A 16,981-nucleotide genomic window follows, 5' to 3' on the forward strand; every position below is an offset into this window, starting at 1 on the left:
TGTATTCATGATTCAACCACCTGGTTTTGTTAAACCAGGAACAGAGAAGCTTGTCTGTCATCTCCATAAGGCTCTATATGACCTAAAACAGGCCCCAAGAGCATGGTTCAACAAATTTGCATCTTTTCTTCTGACTTATGGGTTTCAAAAGAGTAAGTCAGATCATTCAATGTTTACATATCATCAGGCATCAACAACAATGATATTACTACTTTATGTTGATGATATCATTTTGACTGGAAGCTCAATCTCTCATATTACTACTCTTATCAGTGACTTAAGCAAGAACTTCAAAATGAAGGATTTGGGGCCATTGTCTTATTTTTTGGGGATTGAAGTATCTACTGATGCAACCAAAGGGAAATTACTTCTAACACAGAATAAGTATACCCTACAACTTCTTCAGAAATCAAATTTACTTGATTCAAAGCCATCAAAATTACCAGTTTCTAGTGGAAAAAGAGTTTCACTTACAGAGGGTGATGAGCTCTCAAACCCCACTGAATACAGAAGCCTTGTGGGAGCCTTGCAATATCTTACTCTCACCCGACCAGATGTGTCTTTTGCAGTAAATTACACGGCTCAGTTCATGCACAAACCCACAACAGTACATTTAGTAGTAGTTAAAAAGATCCTAAGATACTTAAAAGGTTCAATGGGGTCTGGAATTACTTTATCCAGAGGAGATCTTACTACATTTACTGCCTATTCAGATTCAGACTGGGCTGGATGCCCTGACTCGAGAAAATCAACAGGGGGATATTGTATTTTCTTAGGGTCGAGTCTTATTTCATGGAGTTCGAAAAAGCAAGCAACAGTGGCGAAATCATCTACAGAGGCCGAATACAAATCTTTATCTAACACAGCTACAGAGGTGGTGTGGTTATCATACCTTATGGATGAGCTTCGACTTCCTCTAAATCGACCTTTCCATCTGTTTTGTGACAACATCAGCGCAAAATACCTTGCTTCAAACCCTATTTTCCATGCCCGAACGAAGCACATTGAAGTCGACTTTCATTATGTTAGGGATTTAGTTGCAAATGGATCGGTATTGGTTAATCACATCCCAACAAAAGATCAGCTTGCAGATATCTTTACGAAAGGATTATCATAAGATTTATTTCAAAAGTTTCGAGACAAACTGATGGTGTTTCGTCTCTCCTCACCGTCGGTTTGAGGGGGGCTGTGGAAACTAGGGTTTCCTAGGGTTTCCTGGTAAGAGAATAAAGAGGAGATTAGGGCAACACTTGAGTTTATATTTGGTCAACATGAATTGGTCATATGTCAACAGGTATTGACCAAGCTCAGTCAACAGGACCGGCCCAAAGTGACTTCTCCAAGACTTGTCTAAAGGCAGCTTCTATTCCTGTCTAAAGGCCACCATCACCTGAAATAGAAACAAGAAAGATTGTTAACAAACTTTATTGTTTCAATTCAGTTTTCTGTTATTAGTTTTTGTTAGTTGTATAACTGTTTTTCACCCTTTCTTCTCTAATCCTTTTCTATATAAAGAGAATTGTAAAGACAAGACAATTATTGAATAAAATAGAGTTGAGAGCTTCTTCTTACATCAGTTCTCTAAGTATTTTCGTAATTTACAACTGTTTACAAGAGGGTTACAATGGTTTGCAAGAGGTTTACAACTGCTTGCAAGAAGTCTGGCTCAGGCGCACTCAAGGTTCCTACATGTGCCACCCAAGTAAATCGGTTGACGTCTTGATTGGTCAAGCCGGCTGACCAATATTAGGCTCAGCAAGACGAAGTAACGCCTTCACTGCCAGATCCGATCAGCTGGGCAAGCGAGAAGGCGACAATGCCTTGGAACTCCATGTCACTATCCACTCTCTTCTTTGCTTCTTGTAACTCCATGATTAGCTAAATCTGACCTCTGGATTTATGCAATGCGTAGGAACATCCACGGTACGAGTCGAGACTAGATTTGGATCGATTGATTCGATCGAACCATTCGTAGTCATAGGTTTTCCATAATCGTTCTCACCCAATCCTCACTGGACACTTCTCCAAGCCCTTAGTTTAGCTTAGTTGTTCTTTATTTGTTTCCTTTAAAGCTTAGGCTTCTAGGTTTAGTTCTTTAATTTGATTTAATGGATAAATAACATCTAATCTCTAAACAAAGCAAGTTATTGTTGTGATGGACCTTGGTCTTGTCGAGTACTACTTGATTTCTTCGCTTGGACTTAGAGTATTTGTTAGAGTGTCCCATTGGAGATGCTCTTACCAGGCTCAAGTGCGTAATAGAGTGTTCAAGTCTTTTGTCATCTCGCCTTCTTTTTTAGCTATCATTGAATTCAAGATTTCAATAGTTTCACTCTTCATATTTTAATTTCTTTCTTCCTAAGCGTTGACGACAATCATTTAGGAGGAGCTGACCTTTCTATTTGAATGTAAGACGATGATCAACTAACTGAACGTTCTCTAGGTTACTCACGTTCTTCATATTCTATCTCTAGCTAGACGCCTTTTAAAATCTCATGTCTTTCTCTTTCTTTAGAACATATCGGAACAAAACCTATTGCCACATACGTAAACCAATCATGACCATCTCAATCAACCTATCCATGAGAATCTTTCTCTGATCCAGAGAAAAGATGGAAGACGAGAGGAAAACCGTTGAAGATATTTTGGTGAAAGACACTTCAAAATATTAAATGACAGTTCTTCTCAATTTAGAAACCGTTGCCAAGTAGCTTTGTGGAGTGCACAGGATCGATCACGGTACTCCTTCTGTTTGCCTAATCCTGACAATTTTGTGAACACATGTTGACAAGATTTTGCAAACATGACTTTGCAAAAACGAAAATAATTTTAGGTGTTCGCAAACATTTGTTTATTACTTTCACAGAAACGTGACTCTGCAAAAAACAAGAATAATTTTACAAATTCTTGCAAACATTCGTTCGTATGATTTGCAAATGGTGAATGTAAAACTTGCCAACGCAAGTTTGCAAAAATCCGAAAAATATGATTTTATAAAAAAATAATTAATTTTCAATTCTCTTGGAAACATTTGTTTTTAAGATTCGCTAATACTGTTTGATTAGAAAAGGAAATATATTTCTCAATGTTCTTGCAAACTTCTTTTCTACAATTTGGAAATAGTATTTGTAAAGTTTGCAAACACCAGTTTTGAGATATATTAAAAAAATAATGACAAGAAAAGAGTGCTAATGTATGTTATATCTAAGAAATTTAAAAGAAAAGAATGATATATGGTATATGTACAAACTAATATATAAATGGTATATGTACAAACTAATATATAAATGGTATATGTACAGATCTTTATTTTTTCCAAAATTGATGAGGCAAAATTGTCAAACTTTCTAGCAAAAGTTCAAATTTCTCAACAAAAATCAAGTTAAAAATCTTCATTATGACAAGAAAATGGTGATATATGGTGTATGTACAAACTAAGATATATTAAAAATGACTTTTTTGGTAGATTCGAACTGTTTGAGCCAGACAAAGCTGAACTCGCCTAACTCAGACCGAACATGGGTGATATATTTATTACGTTTAGGAAGCTTGACCAACAGTTTTGTCGGGCACTTTCTTGACGTGATATTATACCGTTTTTGCATAACCAAAAGAAAAATGCGGAGCCAACAACTGGTAGCCCAGTTGTTAAGTGCATATACTCCGCAATGTGGAGGTCCCAAGTTCGATTTAATGGAAATGCAAATCCAGAAATATTAAACTTCGGTACTAATAAAGTGGTTTTATGGGCTTTAGGCCATTTAATTTCGTCAGGTTTAGGCCATTTCGTTTCGTCGGACTTTAGGCCAGTAGTATTTGGCCGTTATCGTGCTTATCACATCGTATCGATGTATATATGCCTTTATAATGACCATTGTAGTGAATATTCAAAAAGAAAAAGAGAAAAAAGGGGAACAAATTCAATATCAGATGTTGCACTTGATCCATATATATGCAGTGGTGATGCTATAAAAACTTAGTTTGTAAGTTTAACAATAGTTTTTCGGTTTCGTAATAAGAAATTCAAATTCCAAATAATTTAACTTTGGGCACGTCTACACAACACATTTTGTTTTGAATTTGTTACATATATCAAATTATTATAGTTTCTCGATGCATAGGAACAAGTTACCATTGAACTGTATTTCTTTCATAAACCAATTATGATATGTTCATATCCAAAAAACTCGTATTGTTGTTGCTGATGACAAAAAATGGTCTTCCTTATATCAGTATGAAACCAGGACTTGATGCATGACAGCGTCCGTTATGATCGAATATTTTGTTATGTTGAATGAGATTCCTGCTTCCTGCTCCTTGCTCCTGCCTGCTCCTCAGGCCGGGTACGCCCGGCTCGGATTTCGGGCACTAACGGTCCAGGCGGATTGGGTCGGATCTCGGATTCCCGGACCGTTTTCCCACCCCTAGTGGCATGTGCCCCCATAGGCCTCAATGTGCCCTAAGCACGAGGAGGGATTTTTTAGCATATAACATTTTTTTTAGGTGGCCAATATACGGACAACCAATTTTGTTATATGGACAACTATTTTATGTGGACAATTATAAAATTTAAAATATTTACATGGACAACTATGTTTAAGGGGACATCACCGTATTATCTTACGCTCAAGTCCTCAAAGAATTAGAACTTTTATTCTAACTCATCTTTTTCATAAACCCTAGACTTTAGTCTTCTTGTTCTACTACTTCTTCATCACCTACAAATTTGTGCATCGAGAAATTTTAGAAAGACATTTTTGATCATTACACCAAAAAAAATCAAAGAAATTGTTGAAGAATTTTTCTCACACATGAGTTGTTAGACAAAGCTAATCCAATCTGTGACAGATTGGGTCTTCTTCATTAACCTTAAAACTCTTTGAAATCAAAAAATGTCTAAAGATTCGATTTTTGGCATTAAATAACAATCGTCAGGCTAAGACATATGAGGCTATGAACAGTAGCAATCACAACTACAGTTCGTGGTTTTTTTTTTATGAAACACTAGATTGATCTGCTCATTGGGAGGTTTTTCCGAAACAGTAGTAGTTAACTGCTACTATTTCGGGTGTTTTCCTCGAAACAGGGGTACAAAAGATCACTACCTGCACGTCATGGGGGTACTGGATAGAGGCAAAGTCCCATTTCGGTTTGCTTGAGAAGACATTCCTTCATCAGTAAGGGTAGGTGTAACTGTTTTACCTAGAGTAATAATGTGAATTTCATCACTTAAAGTAATAATGTCTTCACAATACTTAGTCTGACACAACCAAGGGAACAGATGTTCCATCAAGTGGGGTTCAATTCCTTCTTCTCCATCTAGTTTTGTCCTCTCTCTCCACTTTTTACATTATTCTCCACATCCCGCTTCATTTGTGAACTAAGATGTAAACTTCAAAAACTGAAAAAAAAAAAAAAAAAAAAAAAAAAAAAAAAAAAAAGATGAAAAAGATTTGTCCTTTACCAAAGAAGAAGATGAATGATAATTATGTTTTTTAATTTTAATTATTGTTTTTCTTAATGGTCCTTTGAATAATTAATGTTAATATTTAAGACAGCATGGAGTTGTCCCCTTAATGAATCCAAGTCAATTAAGTCAAACATAATTGACTTGCGTCTGGGCCCAAAAATAGTTGTCCATATATAAAAATTGGTTGTCCATATATTGGCCACCTTTTTTTATTGGCTAAGATTACATCTCCTAAACTTATTTCCAATGGTTTAGATTATATTTTTCAAATTTGTCTTCAAACTCTTTTCACCTACTAAGATTACAACTCTCAAACTTATCTCCAATGGTTGAGATTCTACGTCTCAAATTATCTTCATCTTCAATGGCTAAGATTACACCTCCCAAACTTATGACTAAGGGTTGAGATTATGCATTTGATAGAACTGTCTTTCTCTGGCAAGCACGTGTTATAGCCTCGTGAATCTATTAAGGAAGGAGGGCATCTTTTTGTGAATATACTCTCTTCGTCAATGGTTGATCACACCTTCTAAACTTATCTCGAAAGATTGAGACTACAACTCCCAGACGTACTCCAAGAGTTGAGATTATACCTCTCAAACTTATCTGTAGGGGTTGAAACTATAGAACTATTTGTGCCCTCCGGACACAAATTATACCTTTGTGTGTGTGTCTACATACTGTATAGGTATCTTTTTTGGAGCATACCCTTCCCTTCAATTACTAAGACTACACCTCCCAAATTTATCTCTAATCATCTTCCAAATTTATCTCTGAATAGTGAGATTATACCTCCCGAACTTATCTTCAATAGCTAAGATTACACCAACTAAACTTATATATTATACAAAACCACAAAAGACTAGACACATAACATGTGCATGAGCTACCTAAAGTCATTTTAGTACCCATAATGATAGACAGTTTCTTTGTAAAGTCGTTTTAGTTCCCTTAATGAGAAGATGGTTTCTTTGTAAAGTCATTTTAGTTCCCGTAGTGATAAGATGGTTTCTTTAGTTCCCCTAATGATAAGATGGTTTCTTTGTAAAGTCATTTTAGTTCCCCTAATGATAAGATGGTTTCTCTATAAAGTCCTTTGTGTTCTCGATAAGATGGTTTCTTTATAAAGTCATTTTTGTTCCCGAGAAGATGGTTTCTGTCTCTCTCACATTCTTGGTTTTTATATCAAGAAAGAGTTGGGTAAAATTATTTGGCGATTGACCTCCTAAAGTGTGACCTCCTAAAGTTGGGTAAAATTGTTTGTTGGACGACTATATACTATTGTTCTTTTAGAAGATTGTATATAATAAAATAATTACTAATTTCTTGAACCATTGTATATGTGTGTGTGTGTGTGTGTATACGTTTATGCAACTTACACAAATACACTCGTACATCAAGTGACAACAGAGAAAAAATAATCTTGAAATGGATTCTGCTAAAAATCGTATTGAAGAAGTGATTGAGGATAATCATGATCAGTTAATGCAAGCTCATACTCATATATGGAAGTATGTTTTCAGTTCTGTACATTCAGGGACCCTCAGGTGTGCTGTTCTGTTAGGCATACCAGACATAATTCATAGCCATGGAAAGCCCATGCCTCTCTCTAGCCTTGTTGCTGCTCTGTCTCTACCACCAAAGAAGACTGATTACGTCCATCGTCTAATGCGCTTCTTGATTCACGCTGGCTTCTTTCTTACGCAAAAACTTGACGAAAATCAAAAACAAGAAGAAGAAGAAGGGTTTGTGCTGACACCATCTTCAAGGCTCTTGCTTAAAGACAATATTGCCAGCATGTCATCTGCTGTGCTCGCTTGTGCAGATCCTTTCTTCGTGAAACCTTTGCATTTCTTAACCGCTGTCTTTGATGAGAGGAGCGTTGGACCCTCAGCCTTCATAGCTGCTCATGGTATGCACCAGTGGGAGTGCTTGGAGAAGGAGCAGCCTCAACTTAGGAAGATATTCGATCAAGCCATGGCTAATGACTCTTACTTGGTGATGGATGTAATATTCGAAGAGGGTAAGGCAGTTTTTGATGATTTGAAATCTTTGGTTGATGTTGGAGGTGGTGTAGGCTCTGCAGCTAAGGCAATCTCTGAAACATTTCCACACGTAAAATGCTCTGTTCTTGACCTCCCAAATGTGGTTTCTAATTTGCCCAAGGACAACAACAACAACATAGAATTCATTGGTGGTGACATGTTTGTGTCCATCCCTTGCGCCAATTCAGTTTTCATGAAGGTATATTTGCATACATGGGCGCAAAAACACACCACATACACACACACACATATATATATGGCATATATTTCTCCTGGTGTTTTTCCTCATACGGTTTCACGTGTCTTTTTCTCGGTGACATTGAGAACATGCGGGTTGCCGCCTGGTGTCACGGCCTAGCTAAGCTGCCTAATTAGGTCTGTGATGACAGGTGTCCAACTCAAAACCATTTGACAATTTGACTGGAAATGCCCTAGATATTAGTCGTTGCATGACTATCGGGTCTTATTGTCCCTCTGGAACTTTTTCCACATGTGTTGTTGTCTTGAATAAAGAATAAGATTAACTTCATCTTCCCTATAAATTTGCAGTTTATTATGCACAATTGGAGTGATTCTGATTGTGTAAAGATACTAAAGAACTGCCGAGACGCTATTCCACGTAGAGAAGAGGGAGGAAAAGTCATAATAGTTGACGTTGTGATTATAGAACAAGAGAAGGCAAACGAACAGGAGAATGAAACTGTAACTGAAACCCAACTAATTCTTGACATAATGATGATGACTCTACTTGATGGTAAAGAAAGAACTGAGAAGGAATGGAAGAAGCTTTTCTCTCAATCGGGTTATAGTGACTATAAAATAACTCCTCTTTCGGGGTTTCGCTCTTTGATTGAGGTTTATCCTTAGTTGTATGTGCCCATAATTGTGTGTATTTGTGTTTCTATACCTATGCTTTTATGTGGTTTTATTTGTCAAAGTACATATATTGGCTAATAATTTATTTTTCTCTATAAATAAATGTTGTATGTCATCAAGTTCTATTTTTAAGTGTTGCTTCTGTTAAGTGTCTGGTCATCCAACTCAAAATCAATTGGCAATGAGTGGAGATTACCTGGACATCATATTCTTGGTTGCTAGATCGGTTTTCTCCCATGTGGAACTATTCTCACATGCTCCCTCACGTGTGGCGTTCTACAGCCTAAGACGTGTTTTTAGGTGACGTGGAACACGTGTGGCTTTTAAACCTACCACATGTCGGCTTAGCTCTAATATCATGTTAAGTTTGTGGTCATCCAACTCAAAATCAATTGACAATGAGTCGGGAGGACTTAGACATCATATTCCTGGTTGCTAGATCGTCTTTCCCCATATGAGACTAGTGTCACAACTTATACTTCCTGTCATAATCAACTTATGTTTCTTAAACACATCTTACGAACTCTTACTCTTTAGTATTTCACATAACTTGTTTGAGAAAATATCAAATTTGTTTCTTCGTTGAGTTCTTTATTGAGTAGGAATAGCTCGTTCCTCTTTTACAAAATAATGAGTTTTGATATTGAACTCAAATTATATCCACCCATTACGAGTAAGTTCGATTTAACTCCAAATCCTGTTTTAGGCAAAAGAAACTATTGCTCAGCCTAATTTTGAAATTCTACATTAAAAGTTTATATTTGGCTCAGAATTTTCAATATATATCGAGTTATACTTATACATCTTCATTATGACCACAAGAGAGTAATATATGTGTCGAGCCAAATAATGGTAAACTTTGACCAATTCAAGCAGTCAACAGAACGACCAAGAAGCAAATAGGCCGGCCCCGATTCGAGTCATTGTGGAGGTGAATCTGAAAGAGTTTTGCCACGTAATCCTAGAACTAGGAGGTCGATATGAGTTTCCGAGGCGTCTTAAGCTTGCCTTAATTTAACTAAACCAGGTTAAGCCTAGTAAAAGCTCTGCTCTGGATCTTTAAAATAGTAAAGGATGTCTGAGGGAGAGGGCTGACACTTCAAACTCCCGTCTTGCCGAACAACCTGGGAAGATGGAAGCGTGCCTAGATGTCTCAACCTAAGCCCTTACCTAAATTGAGGTTTGGGGCAGAGAAATCAACTAAACAAGCACGGTTTACCCGATCTTCAAGCAAAGCCTAAACAGAGCTAAGGGACGTGGAAGGCCAATGCATGCCAAAAGTCTATTTTCTATACACGGTTTGCGAATCAACAGAGGATCTGTTAGTGTACGAAGATAATCAATCATGAAAAATTATCATCCTAACACTCCCATCAACACGTTACATCTCACCACCTCCTAGAGCAGTTAGATACCTGAAAAGAGTTCAAAAGACTTGTTGAATATTGTCTAGGACGAGGGAAACATTGAAAAGTTCAGGGACGAGATGGTTTGAATCCCTCGCCAGAACGTATAACTCGCTCAGAGAGAGAGGGAGAAAAGGGAAAGTTTGCTAATCAAAGAAAGAGAAAAATATTCAAATAAGAATTAGAAAATAAATAAAACAAAACAATTCACAGAAATATCACAAGGGAAAAATTAGTATATTTGACAGAAATTTGAGGGGCAAAATAATAGCCGCACACTTATGCGGGCAAAACAAACTTTTGGACATATTTGAGGGCCAAAATGGCCAATTTGTCACAAGACTGAGGATCCGAACGAGATTAACATTTTTTGTTGGAACTTGAATTTTGATTGCAGTGTCGTCTCTCAGATAAAACTGTTCCTGAATAATAAGTAGGTTCTAAAGAATGCCTCCAAATTTTTTACCACAATAATTATGGTAAGTGTGTAAGATTTAAGCACATTGTTGTAATATCTTCAAGTAAATAAAGCCTGTTATACTTTTACTGTGGCTTTTGAGAAGAACATCCGCTTTGGACTAAATTAAGCCTATTATACTTCAGTAGTGGTCCATTAACAGGGAAGTTCGAATTTCGGAGGTTTAGAAGAGAAGAGTTGTTGATTGGCCAGACTCAAGAGACAGGGTAACTGCTATATCTTACCAACCAGATGGATAGATACTAATCTTATTGATGAAGTCTGTCATCTACCTAAATTATCATCTTTTCTCAAATTTTCCTAGTCCGTCTTGGTCGTGTCTCAATGGTGTTTATGTGGTAGTGGTACTCACTTCCTCTGTCTGGGTTCAGCAGAGTAATAGTAGTAAAGGTGCGTCTACACGACACCCTGCCTTTTTACCCAGGCACCTTCTCTCTTGGCTCTCCCACAGACCAGGCAAGTTGGAGGGCACTTGGACTGAGCCCAATCCTTGCTGGGCTTGAACAACACGGATTCAGGCCAGTCTGAGGTCCACGAAGAGTGCCAAGAGTGAAGGCGGGCCTGAGCATCAAGGCGAGTCGCCGTTAGGGGCACCCTAGGATCCCCAGAGTCATGGTTAACATCAGGCGATTCCTGAAGTCCGAATTCTTGATTGGATGAATGTCATTCGTAAATACTAAGGTAGGACATTCTCTTTTTTTTTTTCTTTATGTGATATTTCCATCATTATCGTGTAGAAGTTTATCATTAAGACAACTATCAAAGTCATTCACTCTAAACAAGAGACATGGCGTCTTAATAGGAGAGGAGTCTCGTGTTTAGGTGCTTGTGAGCATGTGTTCTTCGAATCTGTTGCAATACCATGGTCAGGAACTTCTTTTATCGCCTGAGCCCATTACAGAAAGTGATGATCATTATCAGAACCAACAACAACAACTCAAGGAACACCAATATGAGTAAAATACACAAGATGTTTTGTATAATTATCCATGCCCAACTGAATTGTATCTACTATATTTAAATCTTCACAACATGTGTCGTCCCTAATAGATGGGTGAAACGCGTTTGGGATCCTAAAATCTCAAGCACGGCACAAAACGTCATATAGTCCGATGGCCAAGATTCCCTAGCTTATTTGATTGAAAATTAAGCGGCAGCAGCTGTTTCCCAAACCGCAACTCCAAGCCCTCTTGACTTGGTACATTGAGCCCAACCGACTTTTTTAATTTCTTTTTTGATTAGGCTTCTCAAGTCGTCATTTCTTTCGACCAAGTAAATTGCCTGCAATTCCTAAACATACCACGGTCTGTTGGACCTTGAAATTCAATGTATTAAGTCCCACTCGGCTTCTACATTGTATATACCGAAAGAGAAATTCTTTAGGCACTCCCATTTTCACTCTACTCTCGTCGGATGTTTACAAGTGACATCGGGCCCAGGATCGCCAATGTACAACCCCATTTCTTATCATATATATCCATGACATTATTAAACTTATGAAAGTACAAGAACAAAAACAAAGTTAGAAGTTTTTTGCCTCAAAATCGAAAAATAAAAGAGATGACTTTAGAGCCAAGAATTTGTTCGTTTAATATCTTTTGTTTTGTGAATCCGTTCACTCTAGCCCTGCACAGAGCTGACTTTAGGTTCATGAAAACACTATTTAACAATGGAGTAATACATATGATGACAGGCATATAGACAAGTTTACCTTATACGTTCTCATTATCCCAATGGCAAGATCCGATCTTAATAAACTTCGATAATGACAATATCATGTATTTGGTAAAACGAAAAGAATTCAAACAAGCCATTCATTATTTCATCCATTAATAAATTCTTGTACAGAGAGCCCAAAATTTTATGTACACAAAATTAAACTTTTTCTTATCGACCAAATTTTGATCAAAATTATTTTGTTAAAGGCATGGATAAAATTCTCTTGATTTCAACACTCGGTTCTTACGTTAGATGCAACAGCTCTAGCCCAAAACTTCAACTGTGTTTTCATGTCTCCTCCTGATCTTTTTTCTACCCAATGTGGGACTATGGGTGCTGCTGGTTGTACTAGCCATGCCTCTGATAGATAAGGTCCTCTTGATCTGTTTTCATCTTCATTGTCTATCAATGTTGCCTTCTTTTCTTGTAATCCAGGAATTATACTAGCCAAACTTTTGTTAATTTCTTCTTTATCGAATACGAATCCTAAATCTTTGAAACCTTGAACTTCTTCTACTTCGAGATCGATTTTAGTTGAAGTACTCTTCTTGTAACTTAGACTTCTTCTAATTACTTCTTTACTTGGGCAGGGTAGTATTGTTTTTACATCTTTGATCGAGTTTTCTTGTTTTGTTTCTTTTCTTGTTCGTTGTCTCGGTATTCTTGGATTTCTTGTTGGTGTTTGTAGTCCTTCAACCTAAATAAGAGAACATAGATAACATTAAAGATTAGATCTCATTCAATGAATCAAGAATGTTTAAATGGGTAAAAACTCTGTTAGAACTACGATCTAATGCATTCAATATTTTAGAACAACTTAAAAAAGATGATGAATTTAGTCAAAATTTGGTACCTTATTGGGAGTATCTGATGGAGGCAAGAGGTCTGAGGAGCTAAGAGAGGCTTGACGGGTAAGTTTGCTTGTTATTCGAAGATATTCTTTCTCTTCTCTTGATGGTGGTAATGAGGGAGTTCGAAGCAAATTATGAGGCAAGACGGACGAGTTCACCTTCGGAAAATCAATGGGATTTGAACAAGTCTTCGATGTATCATGGTATGACATATCGGATGAGCGTTTATAAGCATGATATGGCACCTCAAGAACGCGATGTTGAGGTACAATTTTGGAAGACTTGAGTGAATGTTGCCGTGCTAATTTGCTCGATGATTTTCTCTCAAGGACTTCATCATTTTGAACCATTTTTCGCCTCTCTATAAATGGTGGCAAGGACGGAGCTCGAAGCAAATTATGACTAATAAAGCAAGACTCCATTGAAGAACTCTTAGGCTTGGAAGAAGTAGTATCTTTAGCACCCTCCATTTCTTGAATAATATTCGATGAGCTAAGTGACCCTTGAAGGCAAACTTTGCTCGTCGATTTCCGAACTAATTTCTTCTCATCTTGAACAACATTCTCAATTCCTATCAATGGTGGTAGTAAAGAAGATTTATTTGGATCTTGATTATTGATATTCATCTTTTGAATCTTATTCCATAGATCTGTTGTAGATAAGTATACCTTTGGTTCTTTAGAAAACAAGTTCTTAAAGAACCAAAACTCATCCAAAAGTTCATCTAAAGCTTCTTGTTGAAAAGTAAAAGATGACTTATTAGAAACAAAACCAGAAGAAAACTCCATAACTATTGATCTCTTCAATCATCCATACTATAAGCAAAAGACATAAAGGGTTTTATTCTAGTGTGGGTCTACTTGAAAGAAGCCATGTGAATACTGGTTGGTGAAGCTTGATTACAACAGCTCTGTATATACAAATAGATGGAGAGAGAGACTGAGAGAGAGAGAGAGAGAGAGAGAGAGAGAAGGTATTTTTATAAAAAACAGCTAAGGAATAAGAAGGTGATATGGTTGTAAGTGTGAAATATATTGGTCATGACAGCAAAGAAACCATGTGCTTGTTTTTTTGTTTATGAAGCAAAATGAAAGAGGAGAAGAGGGGATGAAACAGCTATACTTGGATGTATTAACAATTGTGAATAATAACAAAATAATGGTTTTGTCAGGGTTAGTTCCACCTTAAATTGCCATTGAAATCCTATCCAATTATATAAGTTAGATTATTTAATGTTTAGATTCTATTATTATTACTTATTTTATTTATTTACTTATCAAGGATGGAGCAACCTAGATCTACCATCTAAAGGATTCCCCATCTTGGAATTTTGAATTGGTGCAGATTACCCCCATCAATGGAGAATAATAACCATATGATTACCATATTTACTCTAGAAAGGAAAAGATATTATTATTATTACCTTTGTTTCCCACCAAATCTAAATTTACAAAGTAATTTTAAGTTTGTCTAATTCTTGATTTGGATTCTATATTTGAGATTGGGGAGTGATTCTTTTTTTTTTGAATTTTTAAGTTCATAGTCCAAAAATCACCACCTAAACCCACATTTAGTCCACTCTGACATTAATATAGGATTTTAAGCCAAAATAATATTTATAAAGGAAATCTGGTCCGAATTGACTTATCTCCATAGAAAACACCAATCTCTAGGATTTATATTTTATCATAATACCCTCTATACCTTTATATAAGATAAAATCCTATATTAATACCAATCCAAAAAATTCTCTTTCCATTTTTATTTGATTTTCTCTCTCGAATCTTCTCTTCCCACAACAGAAACTCTCTTACTTTCTCTCTCTAAAGTTAGAAACTCTATTCCATAACCCTAACCGAAAATCATCTTCATCTTGTTCTTCTTCATCTTCATCAAAAAAAACTCAGCATCTTGTATCTTCTTTCAACGAACCCTAACCGAGTAGAGAAGACGATCGTGCCACCATCTTCACCGTTTTTCTTCCTCATCTTCATCATAAATTAATTTTTCCATCTTTCCCTCTCTAAACAGGAAACCATCTATAAACCGTTTTATATGTTTGAAGGTCTCCGGCAGGAAAATTTTCTGGTCAGCGACCTTGGTCGGAGAAGAGAGAGGTGAGGTGGTGAGAGAGAGAGATTTTTTTTTAGTATGAATGTCGCCGGAATTTTTGGTCGGTCAGCGATCTATCAGAGAAGATGGTTATGTGGCGTGATAGATGACGTGGCAGAGAGAGGTTATGAGATGGAGTAGAGAGAGTAACGGACATTTAACAGTAACGAAAAAAATGGGGCCTTCTCGGTATTTTCGATAAAGTAGGGGGCTTCGCGGGAAGCTAGTCACAAAGTAGGGGGCCTCTAGGGAAATAACCCTAAATTTTAATTTCTTTTGTGACACTCCCACAATAATGAGCATTACTCTTTTAATTGTTGTTTTCCTCTCTAAATACTTTCTTGCTTACCATCAATTAACAAAATAATTAGCCACTTTAATTCTTCACAAATTCAGACAGATCAACAATCACAATCATCATTTGTCCTTGCCCAACAAAAGAACCTTGTGAAAAAGTAAACATGGAAAAGTATATCCACACGGACAACTGGAGACATTTTATACCAATTAAAATTCGACAACAGTCTTTAATTCTTTATGATAAATACCCCTAACCCTCACTCTATTACAAGCATTTACTTACTAATTTCACAAAAGACATGGATCTATTTTCAGGTTGAAATTCTAACAATAGATGTTAAATTTGTAACAAAAAAAAACAATTTACTTTAAATAAGTTATTACACTCATGAAATTGTTTAAATATTTATTCATTATTGTTCATCCATGTATGATGTATCTAACAATAATATTCGGATCAATCCCAATAGAAATTTGGCTATCCTTTTAACTTGATTTTGTGGATATGATCATACGAATAGCTTAAAAAAATAGGAATCTAACATGTCCCAGCTAGTGAATGAATAATTAAAGAAGAAAAAGATTGTCACCCCACAAAATCTAATGCGGGTGAATTAATTATTTTTTGAAGGGGTGAAATATATCATAAAGTTCCAAAGGCGCCTATACAATTTCTTTTGGCACACAATTACAAATAAAGACCATTTTAGGGTGCCAACGGCAATAACTGTGGGCGCCTATATATCCATGCTAAGTTCAATTGATTTGTTGAAAGGTAGGTCTGTCAGATAGTCAGAGAAAGAAACTATGTGAGGAGGAAGATAAAACAATCCCCATGAATCATATCTTCATCCTTGTAACTTGGATTGACCTAACTATCAAAATGCATGGAATTGGAGAAGTGTAAGTTTGAAATGTTGTATGATTTTGATGGGTAGGGTCTGATGTGGATGATTGGTCTTGGTAGAATGCCAACCCTTTTATGCTGGGATTTTTTCTCCTAATCATGGCCATACAGCTTCATGTTATAAAGTAGTGACATGTTTCTTTCAAAAAAAAAAAAATGTAGTGACATGTACCAATTGGGTGTGTACAAGTTTCCACCTTTTGACCTCTGCATTGTGAGGTGATTGAGTTTGTCCTGAGTTACGTAATTACCCAAAATTTAGTTTTTTTTTATGAAAGACCCAATATTTAGTTGAAGACTAGATTTTAAACTTTTTTAACTGAAAAGTCAGATTAAATTTTTATTCGATTAAAAATTCAAAATTTGTAATTTCTAGTTAAAATTTTAAATATTCTTATTTTGTTTGGTTAAAAATTAATATTTTTTGTAAAGTTGTTTTAACGTGTTGTAAAGCACAACAAAGAATTACGAAGTTGTCGCAAGACGTTACAAAACTATTGCACCCAATTAAAAAAGTACATGAAGAGCTGAAGACTAAAAAGATTGACTCGCCCTTTTTCACTGGAACCAAAAATTTATAGGGAATTTTGACCAACAATGTTTGTGCTTTAGAGAATAAAAAAATCTTTTGGGTACACAATTTTATAGGGTGGAAGAGCCAAAATTTTCTAAACACATCCTTCTTCTTTCTTATGTGGCCGACAAACGATTGTCGACCAACTCTATGCCTGCGACAATCGGTGAACTCTTCTCATCTTCATCTCTTTTTCTCACTCGCCTCTTTCTCTTTTTCCCTCTAAATTCCAGCGAAGGGGAA

General features: G+C 36.3%; 2 protein-coding genes across 2 annotated transcripts; one reads left to right on the forward strand and one right to left on the reverse strand.

Annotated features, from left to right (window-relative positions):
- The first annotated feature begins 6,776 nt into the window (after nucleotides 1-6,776).
- Nucleotides 6,777-8,510, forward strand: LOC147542146 (trans-resveratrol di-O-methyltransferase-like). Its single transcript, XM_086638585.1, has 2 exons — nucleotides 6,777-7,714; nucleotides 8,065-8,510. Exons 1-2 carry the CDS (start codon nucleotides 6,899-6,901, stop codon nucleotides 8,380-8,382), a joined length of 1,134 nt encoding a protein of 377 aa, XP_086494711.1. The 5' UTR covers nucleotides 6,777-6,898; the 3' UTR covers nucleotides 8,383-8,510.
- Nucleotides 8,511-12,075: 3,565 nt separating this feature from the next.
- On the reverse strand, nucleotides 12,076-13,991 carry LOC147542147 (uncharacterized). Its single transcript, XM_086637363.1, has 2 exons — nucleotides 12,848-13,991; nucleotides 12,076-12,691 (listed from the first exon to the last, which is right to left on the reverse strand). Exons 1-2 carry the CDS (start codon nucleotides 13,631-13,633, stop codon nucleotides 12,224-12,226), a joined length of 1,254 nt encoding a protein of 417 aa, XP_086493489.1. The 5' UTR covers nucleotides 13,634-13,991; the 3' UTR covers nucleotides 12,076-12,223.
- Between the last annotated feature and the right edge of the window lie 2,990 nt (nucleotides 13,992-16,981).

Source organism: Eschscholzia californica, unplaced genomic scaffold, assembly GCF_041429995.1.
Source record: "Eschscholzia californica isolate CP2 unplaced genomic scaffold, dmEscCali1.0.p SCAF_4, whole genome shotgun sequence".
Taxonomy (NCBI): Eukaryota; Viridiplantae; Streptophyta; class Magnoliopsida; order Ranunculales; family Papaveraceae; genus Eschscholzia; species Eschscholzia californica.